Source organism: Schistocerca piceifrons, chromosome 10, assembly GCF_021461385.2.
Source record: "Schistocerca piceifrons isolate TAMUIC-IGC-003096 chromosome 10, iqSchPice1.1, whole genome shotgun sequence".
NCBI classification, from domain to species: domain Eukaryota; kingdom Metazoa; phylum Arthropoda; class Insecta; order Orthoptera; family Acrididae; genus Schistocerca; species Schistocerca piceifrons.
Genome location: NC_060147.1, coordinates 110,720,372 through 110,741,257, shown reverse-complemented (window position 1 = coordinate 110,741,257; position 20,886 = coordinate 110,720,372). Strand labels below are relative to the sequence as shown.

General features: G+C 46.7%; 1 protein-coding gene across 1 annotated transcript in view; it reads right to left on the bottom strand.

Moving 5' to 3' along the window:
- Window positions 1-20,886, bottom strand: part of LOC124718893 (carbonic anhydrase 2-like) — a 216,463-nt gene that overhangs the window by 26,631 nt on the left and 168,946 nt on the right. The window contains exons 2-3 of the mRNA XM_047244541.1: window positions 20,478-20,525; window positions 13,300-13,464 (exon numbers count right to left, since the gene is read on the bottom strand). Of these exons, the coding sequence (XP_047100497.1) occupies window positions 13,300-13,464; window positions 20,478-20,525 (213 nt within the window). The remainder of the gene's footprint in view (window positions 1-13,299; window positions 13,465-20,477; window positions 20,526-20,886) is intronic.

Genomic DNA, 20,886 nt, shown 5'->3' with positions numbered 1-20,886 from the left:
TGTAGTCGAATTACGTCGGGTGATGCTGAGGGAATTAGATTAGCAAATGAGACACTTAAAGTAGTAAAGGAGTTTTGCTATTTGGGGAGCAAAATAACTGATGATGGTCGAAGTAGAGAGGATATAAAATGTAGACTGGCAATGGCAAGGAAAGCGTTTCCGAAGAAGAGAAATTTGTTAACATTGAGTATAGATTTAAGTGTCAGGAAGTGGTTTGTGAAGGTATTTGTATGGAGTGTAGCCATGTATGGGAGTGAAACATGGACGATAAATAGTTTGGACAAGAAGAGAATAGAAGCTTTCGAAATGTGGTGCTACAGAAGGATGCTGAAGATAAGGTGGGTAGATCACGTAACTAATGAGGAGGTATTGAATAGGATTGGGGAGAAGAGAAGTTTGTGGCACAAGTTGACTAGAAGAAGGGATCAGTTGGTAGGACATGTTCTGAGGCATCAAGGGATCACCAATTTAGTATTGGAGGGCAGCGCGGAGGGTAAAAATCGTAGAGGGAACCCAAGAGATGAATACACTAAGCAGATTCAGAAGGATGTAGGTTGCAGTAGGTACTGGGAGATGAAGAAGCTTGCACAGGATATAGTAGCATGGAGAGCTGCATCAAACCAGCCTCAGGACTGAAGACTACAACAATAACAACAGCGGCTTTACTAGCGCCGCTCTTATGCGACTTGTGTGAAATTTGAACAAACACACATACCAACTTTCGTTTATGTCAGACAACTCTTTCTTGGTCTTGCGATACCTTTTCCGTCAGTGTATTTAGGTCACTTAGCCATACCTGTTTGTTAGATGTGTGAAGTGTATCACAACACACGGTGATATGCGTGTCCGCCTTGTCCGTTCCCTCGTCGCCTCCAGAGACAGACAACTGTAGACAGAGGCAGGCAGCGCATTGTTATAATCGGGAGCTCCGACTCACCCGCCAGCAAACCTGGTGTCCAGCTCTAGTCTTGCTAGGTACTCTCGACGAGTGGAATTAAGGAAGTAAACAGAAAGAAACGCGAGACCGAAGAAGCTGCCGCGCAGTGGTCTGCGGAACGCGGCGAGACACAGGGCGTTAGGCGCAGTCTTGCCGTAAAGCGGCTCTAACTCCCCTCAGCATGCGATGCGCCTGGGCTGTAGGCAACTCAAACAACTGGTGTTCGGTGATGAGTGGCATACATAACAGGAGGAGCTTATTTTCATATCTTCGAAAATTATGCATCGCTAGGCCACTCGTATTCATCATTGATGCCTGAGCTGTGGCGCGGCTCTCGGGCGCAAGACGCGATCGATTACTCCTCTGGTTGAGGTTGGCACTATGTGCGATCGCGAGCGCCTCCTGTCGGAGCGGGTCCTAACGGGGGAGTGAGTACGAGTAAAGAGAGTCTGGGGCGGACAGGAGGGGAGAACGGACATGGCGACCGCACTCTGAGGCGACAAGAGAAGAGTTGTTGCGCACGGCCGAGAGGGGAGCGTTGAGCAAGGCGGCAGTCAGGATCGCTTTCGGGGAACAGAGAGTTGCGGCAGTCCAGCGAACAGATACCAGCTCCGGGAGCAGTGCTCCGGTTTGTGGACGTGACGTGGGTCGTATTTTGGCGCCGTATAGTTTGCTTGGTACGCATCTGCTGCTCCCTTACACCCACGTGTGTTGTTCTGTCCGTATGTGCATTGAAAAGGTTACGCTCCGGCTGGAACAGTGGCTTGTGCTTTACGTTCATGCAGCCTGACTCATTTGTTTGCTGCAGGGAGCTGTAATTTCAGAGTTTTTTTTTTCGTCGTGAACAAGACAGCTAACGTGTGACCTGTTTTGGGTTTTGGAGCCCTGTTTTGGGCAACCTAGTTATCATGCACACAAATGTATTGCTACCGAGCGAGGTTAGCCTTATTCTTGTGAAACTGATCTTTCAGTGACTGGCTCGACTGCAAATTAATTAATTTAACCTTTGTGGTGTGTATTTGCTTTCAATGGTGAATTTGTCATTCATTTGTGTATTTTTCGCCGTTAATGATAACTGTAAGATAGCAAGGTCTTGAAGGGCTTGCGTATCGTGACTGTATTTTGGCTACTGTTTAATTTGATTTATTGTTTATCGGTCTGGTGAAAACTTATACCAAGTTTACTAATTTCCGCCTGTGGTTCGGAAGTTGGTTTTAAGGTAAATCCGCGGGTAAATTTTTACTGCACCTAACTGTTAACTGATCTTGCGTGGAACTAATGCCATTATTAAATCGTTTCTTGTGTGCTATAAATTGTATTACCATAGAAAAGGAGACAGGGCACATTCTGTGGTCGATGGGTAGGCACGGTAGCTGGTTTGCGCGTGGCGTCTTGTCGCTCGCTATCATTTCTCGCGTTAGTACGGGCGGCGTGAGATTTGTTTGCTCGCGGTTGTATGGCCGCTAGTCAGCTGTGCCTGCTCCCACTTCAGGGTGTGCCGTGTTTCGTAAGGCGTACGCCGACTTTGTCACTGTTACTCTTGTGTTGGTGTCGGTCGCTTACCGAAACGTTAGTCTGTTTTAGCACGGTGACCACTGGGCCGTGACGATGTCGGTTGATGACCAGCGTTGGGGCGGTCGCCCGCTCTGAGTGGCTTCGGTCGCTTGGACTTGGCGGTTACCTTCTGATTAAACAGATCAAATTTGTTTATTTGCAGTAAATTCCTAAGTAGTTTGTAAGAAAGGTTGTAACTGAGCTTTTCATAATTTTACACAATTCAAGCATTTTGGTAAGGCATTTTCCTACCTATGTTTCATTTAAATGAGAATTATCTATTGGGATTATTCACCTGTTGAAGCTTAACATAAAATGTGTAACTTAGCTTTCATGATTTTAATTTAAGCATTCTTGTAAAGCAGTCCTTTATCTACGTTTTATTGATTGGTAATTCTTTATTGGTGTTATTCACTGGTTGAAGGTTAACATATGTTTGTAACCAAGTTTATGTCCTTGCTTAATTGAGATTTGTTAAGAGCCTTTATTGCTGGAAGATCATTAAAGCTTGGGTGCTTGTAATTGTGAATACTGTTGTCTATGTTGTGGGCTACCCTTCCACTTCCACAGCCAAGCTGTCCTACCAACCAGTTCAATGCCCGTTTAAATATTTTGTCCCTCTACGATATCCCTCACGCCAGTAATGACTATTACCCGGATCTTAACGGCATTTGCTTGTAGAAATTATTTTTATGAAATATCCGAAAGCTGTGGACAGTGATACATCTGAAATTATCATTTTTAAATATTGTCCCTCAATTCTCAAAAACGGCGGCGTAGAGTCGGAACATAACTGGCCTCAGCTGACCGATGCAGCCACGTCGAATGCTAAAGCGCAACAGTGACGACCTCCCGCGATACTGGGACCATGCATTTCGAGGTTGTCGCCCGAGTCGATGTCCGCAAAGTTTCCATGCACTTGGGGCATTATTTGTTCTTTTAAAAGTATATACACCATCTATGTTTACTTTTATACTATAGACAGATTTCATTCCGAGACTTCCTGTCACAATAAAACTGTGTACCGAGCCGAGACTCCATCTTGGACCGTTGCCCTTCGCGTGAAAGTGCTCTGCCGACGGAACTACCCGAGTACTATTCACAGCTCTGCTTTCGACAATACCTCTTCTCCTGTCTTCAAAACGCGCCCAGCCGTCCAGATTTAGGTTTTCCATGAGTCCGCTAGATCGCAGTGGTTCCCGTGAGATCACCGAAGTGAAGCGCTGTCGGGCGTGGTGACCATCCAGGCCGCCATGCGCTGTTTCCGTTTTTCGGGGTGCACTCAGCCTAGTGATGGCAATTGAGGAGCTACTCGACCGAATAGTAGCGGTTTCGGTCAAGAATACCATCATAACGACCGGGAGAGCGGTGTGCTGACCACACGCCCCTCCTATCCGCATCCTCCACAGACGATGACACGGCGGTCGGATGGTCCCGGTGGGCCACTCGTGGTCTGACGACGGAGTGCTAAGATCCTTTTATTCTCAAGAGCCGATACACGTATCAATTTGAGGTTTATGTCACATACCTACGTCTATGGTTCCTTGGTCGCGTAAAAGTTAAGCTTCTAAGTCAATGGAATCAGTAGGTACGACCAGTTACGTCGCATAATTTGATACTCGCAAGTCTCTTATTACAACCTATAGGATACTTCCCTTTGATCTAGGATCACGAAATTTGGCAACATGAGAGGTTTCACAGTACAAGTAAAGGAAAAAATATCAGAAAATTGTTAATTTTAATTATATCACACGAAAAAATATTTCTTTTCCCTTTTCTTGACCTGCGTCAAACTTGAAATAAAAAATTCTCGAATGTCTTGGATTCCCAGGATCGATATCGTGCCATTATCAATGTCGATAACAAACAAAAATCGTCGAGATTATCAATACCCAGAATGGATGAAACGTCTATGTACATAATTAAGTTTGTACTGAATGTTCCGCTTAAGGACTCTTTCCACGACCTTCGGATTACCGTAGATTACTCTTTCCGCTGCGCCAACAGGTGGTTGGATTCCACCGGGCAAGCCCTGCATACTGTGTGTTTATGTAAGAGGGTACAAAAATTTAACAGGACATAGAGGATGCTCCACTGAACGGTTTGAGGTAGGGAACCTGGAGTCAGAGAAGCCAGCTTAAACAGATAATAGGAATAAAATCACATTACCGTGTACTTTTTATTTACAATAGTTACAGTTAACTGCAAATACCATTATTGACACAATGAACGTACAGTTTGTACTGTGTCTTACAAAATGTGCTGAAACTGACGGCCATCGAGCTCAAAGCAAGCATGATATCGGCGAACAAGATTCTGACGCACCCTGACAAATATCCCTGGTGTGTTTCGAATCACATCACAGGCAGATAAAACTCTGGTGTGTTTCGAATCACATCACAGGCAGATAAAACTCTCACAACTAGTTCCATCTCCGTATCCACTGGGGTCTCATAGTCAAGTGACTTTAGATATCCACATAGGAAATAATCAAGGGGTTCAGGACAGGTGACCTCGCAGGCCATGGAATAGGATATCTCCTTCCAATCCAGCGGCAAGGAAATACAGCAGTGAGATGGTTGCGAACATCCACAGTGAAGCGGTGCAGCGTTGTCTTGTATCCACATCCTCTCACGAAATTCCTATGGTACATTCTCCAGCAACTGAGGTAGAGCTCTTTGCCCTAACCTCAAATGCAGGCGGCCATTCAGACTTCCTGGTAATGAGGCTCGCATTCCTTATGTACTTGCAGGAAATAATGTACATGTAAACTTGTATGCATGTTAGTTGTAAATAAGCTGGAAAACAGTAACGCTAGGCAAAGCGGTACACCAGTCTACTTCCATATCTCCTTAAGCTGGCTTCTCCCACTCCAGTTTCCCTACCTCCAAATGTTCAGTGGAACATTCTAATATCCAGTATTCCTCAAGTTTAGAGGAAATCAGTGATGACGAGTAGGCGGCGTGTCCCTGTAACTATTCGGGAATTCTCTGATATGGCATTATTTGAAGAGTAACAAATGACGAAGTTGTATAACAACTGTAATGTCACAGTTCAATACCGCTTTTGTAAATTTAAGAGACGACCTTAATAACGATGCTGTGAACTTGTTTTCCTGATAAGTACACTGCCTAACCAAAAGTGAAGCGGCTATAAAACATGGTCCGGTGTGAATGTAACTTCGTATACAGCGTCCTGTTTGTGTGTTGGAGGAGGACTATGAAAAGACCAGAGTTGTAATTGTCTACACGCAGAACGGCCACGAGAGTGTATTGGTGTGATGAAGGCATCCCGCATCTCTTTTCTGTCATGCGGGTTGCCGACGTCGCAGGCGGACGGGACGGACGCCGCAATGTGTGTGTGTCTTTCACAGTGTTCGCTCAACATCTGACGCTGTTCACGCCACTTATATACCCTAACAGGCTTGCTGTTTAGTGTTGTTACCAGGCCTGTTAGGGTGAGTGCCGTGAACAGTGTCAGATGTTGGGCGATCACTGTGAAAGACACACACACATTGCGGCGTCCGTCCCGTCCGCCTACGACATCGGCAACCCGCATGACAGAACAGAGATGCGGGATGCCTTCATCACAGCGAGTGAAACCAAAGCATATGCTTGCGGTACGACAGAGGCCATTGCCGTTGACGAAAACCGAGACTCATGTCTCAGCCAACGGCCGCCAGTGCTCGCTATTAGAGCACCGGGATCGACAGCGGCGCCAGAGGTCGCGATCAACAAGTGCACTATTTTCCTACGCTACACACGTGATCGAAAATAATCCCAGAAGATACGTCTGCCAACCGGCCTTATTAGCCGGCGCACCGCTAGTCAGAAGATCATACGACCACCAATATCAGTACGTGTGTAGTTGTGGTACCTATTGGCTGCTACGTCCGCAGTTCGTGGTCTAGTGGCTAGCATTTCTGCCTCTGGATCACGGGGCCCCAGGTTTGATTCCCAGTGAGGTTGGGGATTTTCTCTGCCTGGGGACTGAGTGTTTGTGTTGTTCTCGTCATTTCATCATCATCACGATCATCATTCGTGACAGTGGCTCGAATGGATTGTGTAAAAAGTGGACTGTGTAAAAATTGGATTGTGTGAAAATTGTATTGTGTAAAAATTGGATTGTGTAAAAATTGGATTGTGTAAAAATTGGGACTTTGTACGGGCGCTGATCACCGCGCAATTGAGCTCCCCACAAACCAAACACCATCATCATTGCCTGCTTCCTTGAACTTCCACCGTCGGAGATTCGTATGGGACTTCAAGTCCCACCACTGCACTTTCAACGTGCGCGTAGGATAGAACAAAATTTCCCTTAGACCAAGACGGTAAGATACACATACAGTAGGTCTGTGACAATAAAGACCACTTTGCTGAAGTCTTCTGTACACCGTTTGCCTCGATACAACACGTCCAGTGCTTGCTCCGGGGCCAGATGCCAGTTACCATGCAGTACTAAGGCGGTACCGTCGTGCACTTACCGCCAAATAACGGTCATCTGTTTCTTATGTCACACGTGGTCAGTCCTGCCCCGGTCTTTGGGATACAGTTTCGTTCTCTATAAACTGTCCCCAGATCCGAGAAACAACATAACGATTCACATTAAGTCATCTGGTAACATCAGTTTGCGGCAGTCCTGCTTCCATTCTTCCTATGGACCTGCACCGCATAGAGTGTGACAGGCGCCTTCTCTTTGCCATACTGCACCGTCTGTGACTGTGCACACAGCGATTCTGGATCTGGGACTACCCGGCAAACACTATCCCCCTTCATAGGTGTCCTGACGTCACCGTTGGCGCGGTTGTCTGTTGACCGGAGTGCCACCTTCCGTGCAGCCCACGACAATACGGACGTCTGTTGACAGTGTGTGTGATTATCTAGATCTTCATCTACATGGTTATTCTACAATTCACACTTAAGTGCCTGGCAAAGGGTTCATTTTCATACTACTTCTCTACCATTCCACTCTCGAATGGCGCGTGGGAAAAACGAACACATAAATATTTCCGTTCGAGCTCTGATTTCTCTTATTTTATTATGATGATCATTTCTCCCTACGAAGGTGGCTGTCAACAAAAAATTTACGCATTCGGAAGAGAAAGTTGGTGATTGAAATTTCGTAAACAGACCTCGCCGCAAAGAAAAGCGCCTTTGTTTCAGTGACTGCCACCCCAACTCGCGTATCATATCGAAATTTCGTAAATAGATCTCTCCGCAAAGAAAACCGCCTTTGTTTCAATGACTGCCACCCCAACTCGCGTATCAGTGACACTCTACCCCTATAGCGCGATAACACGAAACGAGCTGCCCTTCTTTGCACTTTTCCGATGTCCTTCGTCAATCCTACCTGGTAAGGATCCCATACCGCGCAGCAATATTTCAGCAGAGGACTGACAAGTGTAATGTAGGCTGTCTCTTTAGTGGGTCTGTCGCATCTTCTAAATGTTCTGCCAACAAAGCGTAGTCTTTGTTTCGCCTTCCCCACAGTATTATCTATGTGATCTTTGAAATTTAAGTTGCTCGTAATTGTAATTCCTAGGTATTTAGTTGAATTGACAGCCCTTAGATTTGTGCGATTTATCGTATACCTAAAATTTATCGGATTTCTTTTAGTACCCATGTGGATGACCTCGCGCTTTTCTTTGTTTATTGCCAACTGCCACTTTTCTCACCGTACAGAAATTCTCTCTAGATCATTTTTTAATTGGAATTGATCGTCTGATGATTTTACTAGACGGTAAATTACAGCGTCATCTGCAAACAACCTAAGGGGGCTGCTCAGATTATCACCTACATCATTTATGTAAATCAGAAACAGCAGAGGGCCTATGACCCTACCTTGCGGAATGCGAGATATCACTTCTGTTCTACTCGATGATTTACCGTCTGTCACTACGAACTGTGACCTCTCTGACAGGAAATCACGAATCCAGTCACACAATTGAGGCGATACACCATATGCACACAATTTGATTAATAGTCGCTTGTGAGGAACGGTATCAAAAGCCTTCTGGAAATCTTGGAATTTGGAATCGATCTGAGATCCCTTGTCGACGGCACTCATTACTTCACGGGAATAAAGAGCTAGCTGTGATGCACAAGAACGATATTTTCTGAATCCGTGTTGGTTATGTATCAATTAGTCATTTTCTTCAAGGTGATTCATAATGTTAGATTACAGTATATGCTCCAAAATCCTACTGCAAATTGAGGTCAGTGATATGGGTCTGTAATTCAATGGGTTACTCTTATTTCCTTTCTTGAATATTGGTGTGACCTGTGCTACTTTCCAGTCTTTAGGAACAGACCTTTCGTCAAGTGAGCGGTTCTATATGATTGCTAAGAAAGGTGCTGTTGTGTCTGCATACTCTGAAAGGAACCTGATTGGTATACCATCTGGACCGGAAGACTTGCCTTTCTTAAGTGATTTGAGTTGTTTCGCAACAAAAATGTTCAAATGTGTGTGAAATCTTATGGGACTTAACAGCTAAGGTCATCAGTCCCTGAGCTTACTCACTACTTAACCCAAATTATCCTAAGGACAATCACTCCCATGCCCGAGGGAGGACTCGAACCGTCGCCGGGACCAGTCCCACAGTCCACGACTGCGACGCCCTAGTTTCGCAACACCTAAAATATATACTTTTATGTCACTCATGCTAACAGCTGTTCTGGTTTAGAATTCCGGAAAATTTACTTCGTCTTCTTTCGTGAAGGAATTTCAGAAAACTGTATTTAGTAACTCCGCTTTAATGGCAACATCATCGGTAACATTTCTATCGCTATCGCGCAGTGACGGTATTAAGTGTTGTTTGCCACTGGTGTACTGTGGGTTGGACACAGGACGGGGCAATGGCTGTTTGTTGCTTTAATTTTGGAGACCAGTGTATTTTGGTGACATTGGCAGAAGCCAAGAGGCAGTGGAAATAGGAATGATACAGGGAAAAGTGGACGTCTGACGACATAGAGGACGTTCGCCATTACGGCAGACAGGACATACTAATAATCTGCCTGGGATGATCTTGCAGCAAGCAAGTCACGGTGCCCGAGACAAGGCGACGTGGAGACAGGTCGTCAAGGGGGTTACTACGTGGCGCCACTACAGCTTCGCATTGGGTTAGGCCAGAGGGAGATGCGTGAAGTTCCATTTGTATTGTATTGTGTGTTAACCGGGGACCTAGGAACGACTGAGAGGCTCCGTCGCTGCCGCAGCCGCAGTGGTCCACAACCCCACGACGACTACCGCAGTCCACTTCACCCATTCGCCTCCCCACGCTGGACCACTCTTTCAGGGTTATTGTGCGGTTCGGCCCCCGGTGGACCCCCCCCCCCCCCCCCCCCCCTTCCAGGGAACGTCATACAGCAGACGAGTGTAACGCCTACGTTTGCGTGGTAGAGTAATGGTGGTGTACGCGTACGTGGAGAACTTGTTTGCGCAGCAATCGCCGACATAGTGTAGCTGAGACGGAATAAGGGGACCCAGCCCGCATTCGCCGGGGCAGATGGAAAACCGCCTAAAAACCATCCACAGACTGGCCGGCTCACCGGACCTCGACACAAGTCCGCCGGGCGGATTCATGCCGGGGACCAGGCGCTCCTTCCCAGTCCGGAAAGCCGTGCGTTGGACCGCACGGCTAACTGGGTGGGCATAAGTTCCATTTACTTTCGTCCTCTCTTTCGGGTGACATTTTCTTTTTCACAGGCAGTGCAAGTTAGAAGGCTACCTTTACGCTTGCTCCGCACGACCACTTTCCTTGCTAAGTGTCAGACAACTCGAGGTCAGTTTCTGATGCTCCGTTCAGCGGAAGCCAAACACTTATTCGGAACACAGTGCTGTGGTGCTGTGTGCTGATTTGTGCCAGTACAGTGTCAGAGTCAGTGGTGGAGCGATGTGAACGCACACGAGAGATATGAAGGCCGCCAGCTGCAGGTAGAGGTAGAGGAGGCTTTGTGTGTGTGTGTGTGTGTGTGTGTGTGTGTGTGTGTGTGAGGCGGTCCGGCGCGTGCCTGGATCCCATTTCCTCGCCGCGCCGTTTTGTCGTAATTTGTGTCCGGCGCGCATCAGGTTACGTGTCGACGCTGCAGTCTCGCCGTTAGCCGTTGGCATAACGCCGAGAGCCTCTGTCTGCTCCCCGGCTCGCCATGTCGCTAGCCGAGTGCGTTACCCACACCAGCGTGAAGCGGCAATTACAGGGTGACAGTTATTGATCTACATGAAAAAAAAACGTAAATTAGTTACAAACTACGGCGTGCACACGTCATTTGTGGTAACACAGAGGAGGGGAGCAAAATTTTCGAGGGAAGGGGTTATCATACGAACGTGTCGGGTATCTACATTGAAGCACCAAAGAAAATGATATAGGCATGCACATTCAAATACAGAGGTATGAAACTGTCCGAATACGGCACTACGCTCGGCGACGCCTATATAAGACAACAAAGGTCTGGCACAGTTGTTAGATCGGTTAATGCTGCTACAGTGGCAGATTATCACGTTACCAAGAGTAGAGTGAGTTTCAACGTGGTGTTATAGTCAGCGCAAGAGCGACGGGACAGAGTATCTCAGAGGTAGCGATGAAGCGGGGATTTTCTCGTACAATTTCACGAGTGTACCGCTAATATCAGCAATCCGGTAAAACATCAAATTTCCGTCGTCGCTGAGGCCGGTAAAAGATCCTGCAAGAATGGGACCAGTGACGACTGAAGAGAGTCGTTAAACGTCACAGAAGGGCAACCCTTCCGCAAATTGCTGCAAAAAAAATGGTTCAAATGGCTCTGAGGACTATGGGACTTAACTTAGAACTACTTAAACCTAACTAACCTAAGGACATCACACACATCCATGCCCGAGGCAGGATTCGAACCTGCGACCGTAGTAGTCGCGTGGTTCCGGACTGCAGCGCCTACATCTGCTCGACCACAGCGACCGGCGCAAAATTGCTGCAGATTTCAGTGCTGGCTAATCAACAAGTGTGAGCGTCCGCACCATTCATCGAAACATCATCAATATAGGCTTTCGGAGGCGACTCATGTACCCTTGATGAATGCGCGACGCAAAGCTTTACTCCAAGCCTGAGCTCGTCAACAACGACACTGGACTGTTGATGACTGGAATCATGTTGCCTGGTCGGACGAATCTCGTTTCAAATCGTATGGAGCGGATGGACGTGTACGGGTATAGAAACAGCCTCATGAATCCATGGACCCTGCATGTCAGCTGTGGACAGTTCAGGCTGATGTCTCTGTTAAGGTGTGGGGCGTAAGCAGTTAGTTGGAGTGATATGGGACCCCTGATATGTCTTCATACGACTCTGACAGGTGACACCTACTTAAGCAACCAGTTTGATCACCTGTATCCATTCATGTCCATTGTGTATTCCGATAAACTTGGGCAATTCCAGCAGGACAATGCGATATCCCACAGGTCCACAATTGCTACAGAGCGGCTCCAGAAACACTCGTCTGGGTTTGAACACTTCCGCTGACCACCAAAGTCCCCAGACATGCGTATATCTGGGATGATTTGCAAAGTGCTGTTCAGAAGAGACCTCAAGCCCCCGGTACTCCTACGGATTTATGGACAGCCGTGCATGATTCATGGTGTCAGTTCCCTCCAGTTCTACTACAGACATTAGTGGAGTCCATGCCACGCCGTGTTGCGGCACTTCTTCTTGCTCGCGGGGGCCCTACACGGTATTAGGCAGGTGTCGCAGTTTTATTGCCTCTTCAGTGTATATTTCTATCTCTTTCACTTGGTGTAATGTCTCATTATTTTCAGCACAGAAGGTCCTCGACAAACTTGATCAGGAGCGGTGACCCAAGTGTCAGACACTCTCCTTGTAAGGTGGGCGGTACCTGCTCTGTGTGCATACAGGAACACGGGCGCGCGCTGCTCTACATCTACATCTACATCTACATTTATACTCCGCAAGCCACCCAACGGTGTGCCACTGTCATTACCTCTCTTTCCTGTTCCAGTCGCGTATGGTTCGCGGGAAGAACGACTGTCTGAAAGCCTCCGTGCGCGCTCTAATCTCTCTAATTTTACATTCGTGATCTCCTCGGGAGGTATAGGTAGGGGGAAGCAATATATTCGATACCTCATCCAGAAACGCACCCTCTCGAAACCTGGCGAGCAAGCTACACCGCGATGCAGAGCGCCTCTCTTGCAGAGTCTGCCACTTGAGTTTATTAAACATCTCCGTAACGCTATCACGCTTACCAAATAACCCTGTGACGAAACGCTCCGCTCTTCTTTGGATCTTCTCTATCTCCTCTGTCAACCCGACCTGGTACGAATCCAACACTGATGAGCAATACTCAAGTATAGGTCGAACGAGTGTTTTGTAAGCCACCTCCTTTGTTGATGGACTACGTTTTCTAAGGACTCTGCCAATGAATCTCAACCTGGCACCCGCCTTACCAACAGTTAATTTTATATTATCATTCCACTTCAGATCGTTCCGTACACATACTCCCAGATATTTTACAGAAGTAACTGTTACCAGTGTTTGTTCCGCTATCATATAATCATACAATAAAGGATCCTTCTTTCTATGTACTCGCAATACATTACATTTGTCTATGTTAAGGATCAGTTGCCACTCCCTGCACCAAGTGCCTATCCGCTGCAGATCTTCCTGCAGTTCGCTGCAATTTTCTAATGCTGCAGCTTCTCTGTATATTACAGCATCATCCGCGAAAAGCCGCATGGAACTTCCGACACTATCTACTAGGCCATTTATATAGATTGCGAAAAGCAATGGTCCCGTAACAGTCCCCTGTGGCACGCCCGAGGTTACTCACCGGTGTGTCCGTTGTTGGTGGCGGTGGCGGACGCGGGCGGCGTGCGGAAGCCCCTGAACCGGAGCGCGGGCAGCCGCACCTGCGTCACGAGGTGCTCCTCGATGTCTATCGGGCTCTGGTACTTGCCCGCGCACGACTGGAACTCCTCCGACCAGTGGCTGGGGCCTGCGACAGAGCGACCAGCTCAGCGACACTCCACAATGAGGTCTTTAGGTTGGGTAACAGAAGAAATACAGCATGTCAAATCAAACACCTCTGAGCCGTGTAATTTTCAGACACTTTTGAGCCGTGGCTGGCTCATGCTATTCTGTGGTTAGTCTCACGCGGCTATCACGATTATCCTCGAGCCGTGTATCGGCTCGTGCTACACCTTGTGTTTAGATTGCATTGGTTTTTCCTTTTCTTCCCCTGACACGTTTGTTTGATATGCTGTCTGTCATTAAGTGGCTGCTTGGTTGTCTTTTCCCTCTGCTATCGATATCTGCGTTTTTGCTTTCGGGAAACTGCTATGGAGGAAGCATAGAGTTACTAAATAAAAACCAGACCGCGCATTGGCGCTAGTGTCGCGTCCCCACACTGAACGTGATAGAAGCCGCCATTTGCAGGGAAACAGTGCGTAAACATTGTTCGTTCGTGTGCTGCTTTTAATTGTATCAGTAAGAATGGAAGCAAAGACGAATACGGAAACAATGTTACATTTCACAGGTCAGTCATTTCTGGTTGTTTGTTACTTTCTATTACTTGTATATAGTATTTTCATGGAGAAATAATACATCATGAGCGTTTGTTTTTGTTTAGGTTTCCCCTTACAAATGGTTTTCTACATCGGAAATGGATAGTTGCTACTCGGAGAGAGAACTTGCAACCGACAGCAGATCATTTGCTGTGCTCTCTTCATTTTGAAGAGAATTGTTACATGGAAAATTATGCAAATAGACGTCAACTGAAGGATGGTGCGATACCGACAGTCTTTGGATTTCCAACTCATTTGAAAAAGGTATAGTGTCCTGGAAATCGTGAAATATAGGCCTAGGTTAAATAGTCTGGAAATACGGCCAGTGTGTATAATTTTGAACGTTTCTTTTCCTGGTTACCAAGGCAAGGAAACCTCCAAAACCAAAGCTAAGAAATGTTGAAACAGCAGAAACCGTGTGTGTGGGTGTGCACGTTTCTGGTTACACTGGAGCCCACAATTATTCATTTCCATCAAGTCTAAGTAAGCTGAAGGACGAGTTCGAAAAAATTGAAGAAAGGAAGGAAGCAAAAATTGTGCAATATAAGACTAAGTTAAATACAGTGAACAAAAATTGCAAAAGACAGACGCAGAAGATTTGCAAATTATAAGAATTAAAAGCTAGGAACTTAGTAAACGATAAAGTAATCTCGGTTATTAACGCTACTCACAGTGACATGTTATTGGAGATGGCCATTACAATGTTGTATGATGTAAATGTCAGTGTGTTAACTGGTACTTGTGATGGACTTTCCACAAATATTGCAATGGCAAAGGAGTTAGGGGCAAACATAATCATACTGTCTGCTACTTTAAAAGTTTCATGTAATTATCCAATGCAAATAACTCGATGTAAACTCGCTCAACCTTGTCAGGAAAGAGCCTTACATTCTTAAATTTCGCTCTCTATGCAGACGTATTTCGGAAATTAGGAAACTTCTTCATTTAAGTATACTTTTAAAATAGACTCGAATACTCAGTATTTTTTAAACAAACATGTGTTTAATTTGTGCTTCAATTTGCTCTTGTTGCGTCTCATGCTTCAAATCACAACCCCAGTACTAGGATTCATCCCTGCAAATGGCGGCGATCAGCTGCTTCAATTGGGGGACATTCGCCTCGCTTCTCCGCTACGGTGTGGTAGGGGCTTGGTAGGAAGTGAGACCTTTGACCGGTTGTAACCTCGTGTGGTGGCGGGGAAGTAGGGGCGTTGCGCGCAGAGAGTGTGGTGGGCACGGGAGGGCAGTGTGGCTCTCCAGCGCGAAGCAGGCGTGGTCGGTTGTACCGAGTCGCCACGTGATGTGTGTCGGTTGTGTGTAGCGAGCGGGTCGAGTTGACGGAAGAGCTCCCCGCGTGTTGGTTGTATACAGAATCGCCCCAAGAGTAGTTGCTGTTCATTTCGCCTTGGTGGGACGTTAACAAGCTTCTTTAAATCCTCCGTTTCAACACTGGAGTTTAAAAGGAGACACCTAACATGGAGGAGCGGTCACTACCCGTCAACCTTGCAGAGAAGACGTGAACTCCGGTGACAGAGCGTGTTGTCGCGTGACCGTGGCGTGTTGGGTACGCTGGCGACGCGTGAGCGGTCGGATGTGTGGATCCTTCCCATCGGAGGTCGTGTACTGCCTGTTCGAGCATCATTGCAAGTTAAGTTCACGGAAGGTTTAATCATTAAGTAATAATTTTTTGTAACCAGCGTCTCTTCTGCCTTGTGGCCTCCGGCGACCGGATTTCCTGTCCCCGGTACCGGTGTAATTGAAGACAGTGATCTTCTCTCCTCCTCTCGTTACTGTCCGATGGGAAACCTAGTTTTCGCAGTTTAATTGTTTCGCTATTCTGTCGTGTGTTATGAGTAAATTCATGCTTCTTGTTGGTTGATCATGTGGTTGCTCATTCAGGACTGTGTGGTGTAATGTTTCCTTGCACGACGTTAGCTCTAATTCTGTCAGCAAGTTAAGCCATTTTATAACAAGTTTTTGCTGGCTAAAAGTCGGTGCAGTGACCAGCCTGAGAGTGGCAATTGTGTTTACGGGCGTATTTAAATTGGTCAGTATTCTGCCTAGCCTGAGCATCCCTGAGTGGGTGATTTGTGGCCGCCTTACACGGGTCCGTCATATCTGTTATGTTCTAATGATATTCCAGGACACCTTTGTTTAAAATTTTTTAAAATTCCTCCAAGTTTGTAAATTCCTTTTATTGCCATTAATCGTGTGTTTGCTGAGACCTGTTCAATTCTTTTAATGGCGGTGTTGGTAGCTTCACTACCTCACCGTACCTTATTAACAAAGTTCTGTATTTACTTTAGTAGCCTGTTTACTAATGTTCTTTAAATTTTTTTAAAAGTTGTTGTATTGCTATAAATTACTTGATTGACGTTAGCGGCGTGTTTTAAAAGGTTGTTTATTGCCGTACTGCTAGCTTCTGTGTGTTTTTTTTTTTAATTTTTAAGTTGTTGTATTACTATAAATTACTCGATTGTCGTTAGCGGCGTGTTTAAAAGGCTGTTTATTGCCGTACTGTTAGTTTCTGTAAGATACGAATAAAACATTTGTGAAAATCTCAACTCTACAGTAAACTACTAAAATTTGGCCTCGTTTCCCAACTTGTGGTGTGGCTTGTAGTAACTGTAACCACTGTGTGTGTCAATCCTGTTATCCTGTCTTTCCGCAGTTGGCAGCAACGGTGTGTATCGATATTTGCACCTTGGTCTATCTTTGGCCAGGCGCATATAGTTTTCGGCAGTTGGTCGGTTGGCGTGGAGCAGCGAGGAAATCTCCGTAGCGCTTAGTTTGGCTGGGCCTGCTGGCGGCCTCTACGTGGTGTCGGAGTGTGTGGTTCTGTTCCCATTGCTACGTGGTTTGTGGCTCACCGATGCTGGGCATGAAAGTTGACTTTTGTCTTAATCTACCAGCAAGTCACAACTGTTCACATTGTGTCGTTTGGAGTTGGTTGTCAGCTGTTGGAATATTCCCGTGGGCAACAACGTGCGTTTTCAATTTGGCAAATTTTAGCCACCCTCCAGTGGAGTTCAACTGTACTTGGTTATCTGAATTGAAGTGCACCAGCGGAATCTTCTGTCTTGTGGCCGTTAACGTTCCGGTTAGCTGCCCTGGCCGTTGACGTAATTTCAGGCAGTGTATTTTCCTCATCATGTTGTCGATGTCCAGCACGGTGTGTAGTTTGACAGCTCAATGTATAATATGTTGTGGGCGTCAGTAACTTCTACGTTCTTCCATTAAACTCCGTGTTGTGTGCTGGTCGGGTGAAGCGGATGTTATCTTGTCGGTGGGTCCGTTGTCTGTCTGTCGGTTGGGTTGTCGTCGGATCGACAGTGGTTGGGCCAACTGCCTGTCTCACCTAAGCGAGCGTCAATGAATTCCAGGCCGACCCTCGGAACTTCTGAGCGCCCTTGGGTGTATTGTTTTTTTTCTGTTATTGTTGTTTATACTTGTATGGCTTCTAGCCAACTTTTAGATTAAGGTTGTTTTGCCCTTAAGGCATCAAATGGTTTGGGACTTCAGCCTAATTTAAGAACTGTTTAGGTAAAGCCTTTGGCATTTTTTAAAAATTAATGTTATTGAGTCTTAAGCGTTGGGCCTTCAGCCTAAGTAAGGAACTGTTTTAAGATGAGGCTTTGCCTTTTAAATTTCTGATTTTGGTTGAGCTTTAAGTTATTCGCTTTCAGCCGTTTTTAAATTATAGTGGTCTTGTCCTCGGAACATTCACCAGCTAATTAAGTTCCAAAACTAAAGCTGTGTTTGTTTAAAAAAATTCTTGGCTCTTGTAATGTTTGATCAAATAAAGGGTTGTATGTCCGCGTGTAACTGACAGCCGCTTATTTTGGCGCCTTTCTGCAACTTAAACTACCTGACCTGTCCTGCGGGTTTAGCAGGGCGTCTCAATTTTATTTGGCTACCAGTTTCGGCGATTTACTACGCCATCCTCCGTCTCCTGACCGACGTGTAGTAAGATTCCACCTCGGTTATGGTCAAAATAGGGACCAGCCTTCAAATACTGGTATCTGTAGATCTCTGCTTGCTATAGCGATCATTTCAACCATCAGCTCCACCCGGTATTCGCACGGAGTGCACATTGGCTTTCTTCCTGTCGCTGGCAGCCATGTTCCTAAGGGTCCCCCTGACGCTCCTAAATTTGGAACTCCCAACTACCAATAACCTCACCCTCTGTGACTGCCTGGATCTTGCAGGCTGAGAAGTTCCCTCTGAAGTAGGACAAGCGACTGCATTGGGTGACGGACAGTGTCAGCCACAGATAGCATCTGGAACCTGTTTGTCAGACTTGTCGGGGAGGCTTTACATGCTGCCTCCTGGGAAGTGTTCCGCCACCTGCCACGCTGCCTCAGTGCGAGCAGTAACTGGGCTGGTCACCAGTGTGGACCGATCGGCAGATTCAGACATGCTGGACGTCCGTTGGATCCGCACTGCCATTCCACAACAGTGACGCCCATCCACTGCACGTTCAAGTTGTGTAATCTAAGCCATCACAGCCTGGAGCTGAGAGCCAAGTGTCACTAACTCGGCTCGCATCTGCACACACCCATCACAGTCCCTATTCATACTAAAGACCGTGGGAAACTACACTACACAGACAAACAGGGACAATTGATGTGCAATACAGTACTCTACTGTAGACACGAAGGGAAATGCAAGAACTATGTCTAATAAATGAGATTCAAAAACTGAACTACCAAAGCGCACAGGTGAAACTTCACTCATGCTCATAAATTAAGGGTAATTGCAGCATAATGTGGTGCCACACAACATGGCACTACACAAAACTGGCGCTAATAGCATGGGCACATAGGGAACACACACGACACAGATCTGTAAGTCCATGGTATTGGTGATAAGTTGAGAAAATCGTCCCGAAACACATGTGCTACAAAACGGCACTGTTTCTTGCCCATGAACCCCGACATCAATGTGGGATATGATCACCATGCACACGCACACAGGCTGCACAACGGGTCGGCATACTCCGGATCAGGTGGTCGAGCAGCTGCTGGGGTATAGCCTCCCATTCTTGCACCAGTGCCTGTCAGAGCTCCTGAAGTGTCGTAGGGGTTTGAAGACGTGCAGCGATACATCGACCGAGAGCATCCCAAACGTGCTCCATGGGATTTAGGTCTGGAGAACAGGCAGGCCACTCCATTCGCCTGATATCTTCTGTTTCAAGGTACTCCTCCACGATGGCAGCTCGGTGGGGCTCTGCGTTATCATCCTTCAGGAGGAAGGTGGGACCCACTGCACCCCTGAGAAGGCGCACATGCTGGTGCAAAATGACGTCCCGATACACCTGACATGTTACAGTTCCTCTGTCAAAGACATGCAGAGGTGTATGTGCACCAATCATAATCCCACCCCACACCATCAAACCACGACCTCCATACAGATACCTTTCAAGGACATTAATGGGTTGGTATCTGGTTTCTGGTTCACGCCAGATGAAAACCCGGCGAGAATCACTGTTCAGACTATATCTGGACTCGTCTGTGAACACAATCTGGAACCACTGTTCCAATGACCATGTACTGTGTTCTTGACACCAGGTTTTACGGGCTCTCCTGTGACCAGGGGTCAATGGAATGCACCTTGCAGGTCTTCGGGAGAATAAACCATGTCTGTTCAGTCGTCTGTAGACTTTGTGTCTGGAGAAAACTGTTCTAGTGGCTGCAGTAAGGTCCCGAGCAAAGCTACCTGCAGTACTCCGTGGCCGTCTGCGGGCCCTGATGGTGAGATATGTCTTCTTGTGGTGTTGTACACTGTGGACGTCCCGTACTGTAGCGCCTGGACATGTTTCCTGTTTGCTGGGATCATTCCCATGATCCTGAGATCACACTTTGTGGCACACGGAGGGCCCGTGCTATAACCTGCTGTGTTAGACCAGCCTCCAGTCTCCCTAGTATTCTACCCCTCATAACGTCATCAATATGTGTCCTCTGGGCCATTTTCACCACACAGTCACCATTAGAACGTCTGGAAACGTCTGCACACTTACTGGCTGCACCGTACTCTGACATGCACCAACACATCTCTGCATGTGTGGACTGCTGACAGCGCCACCGTGCGACGACCGCAGGTCAAATGCACCACATGGTCATACGCCGAGGTCATTTAAATTCGCACCACCAGAGCGTTGTTCCACCATGTATCAGCTTTATCCTTAATTTATGAGCATTAGTGTAGTATCAAACATAGTCCTTAATTTGAGCAAGAAATTTGTGAGAATGTGCGTTTGGAGCACAGCATTGTATGCAACTGAAATATGGACTGTGGGAAAACACACAAATGCGTAATGGACGTAAATGCATAAAAAATTATTTTGTGTAATAGAGTGACGTGATGTATGTAGTGGTGCGTCTCGGACAAATAATAAGCAAATATACTGTTGGCTACGCCTAGCGCAGCGCAGAGGTTGTACTCACCCAGACGGCCTTCGTAAGCGAATCCTTCCGGCCTCGCCTCGGCATTTCCTGCAACAGAGAGAGTCCAGCGTCAGACAAGCCTGCCATCGTGTCCAGCATCTTGTATGAGCGAAAGCTCACACCAGGCTGTGTTTCAAAATTGTACCTTACTAACAAAGGAAACTCCCAATCGTACTCCCCTCAGGATTAGAGGTGAGATGGTCCAGTGGATACCCCGTCAAAAACTGAACGCAGATCAAGCATGAAAACAGAACAAAGGTGTACTGAACTGTGAAATAAGAAGCAAAACACACTACTGGCCATTAAAAGTGCTACACCACGACGATGACGTTCTACAGACGCAAAATTTAACCGACAGGAAGAAGATGCCGTGATATGCAAATGATTAGCTTTTCAGAGCATTCACACA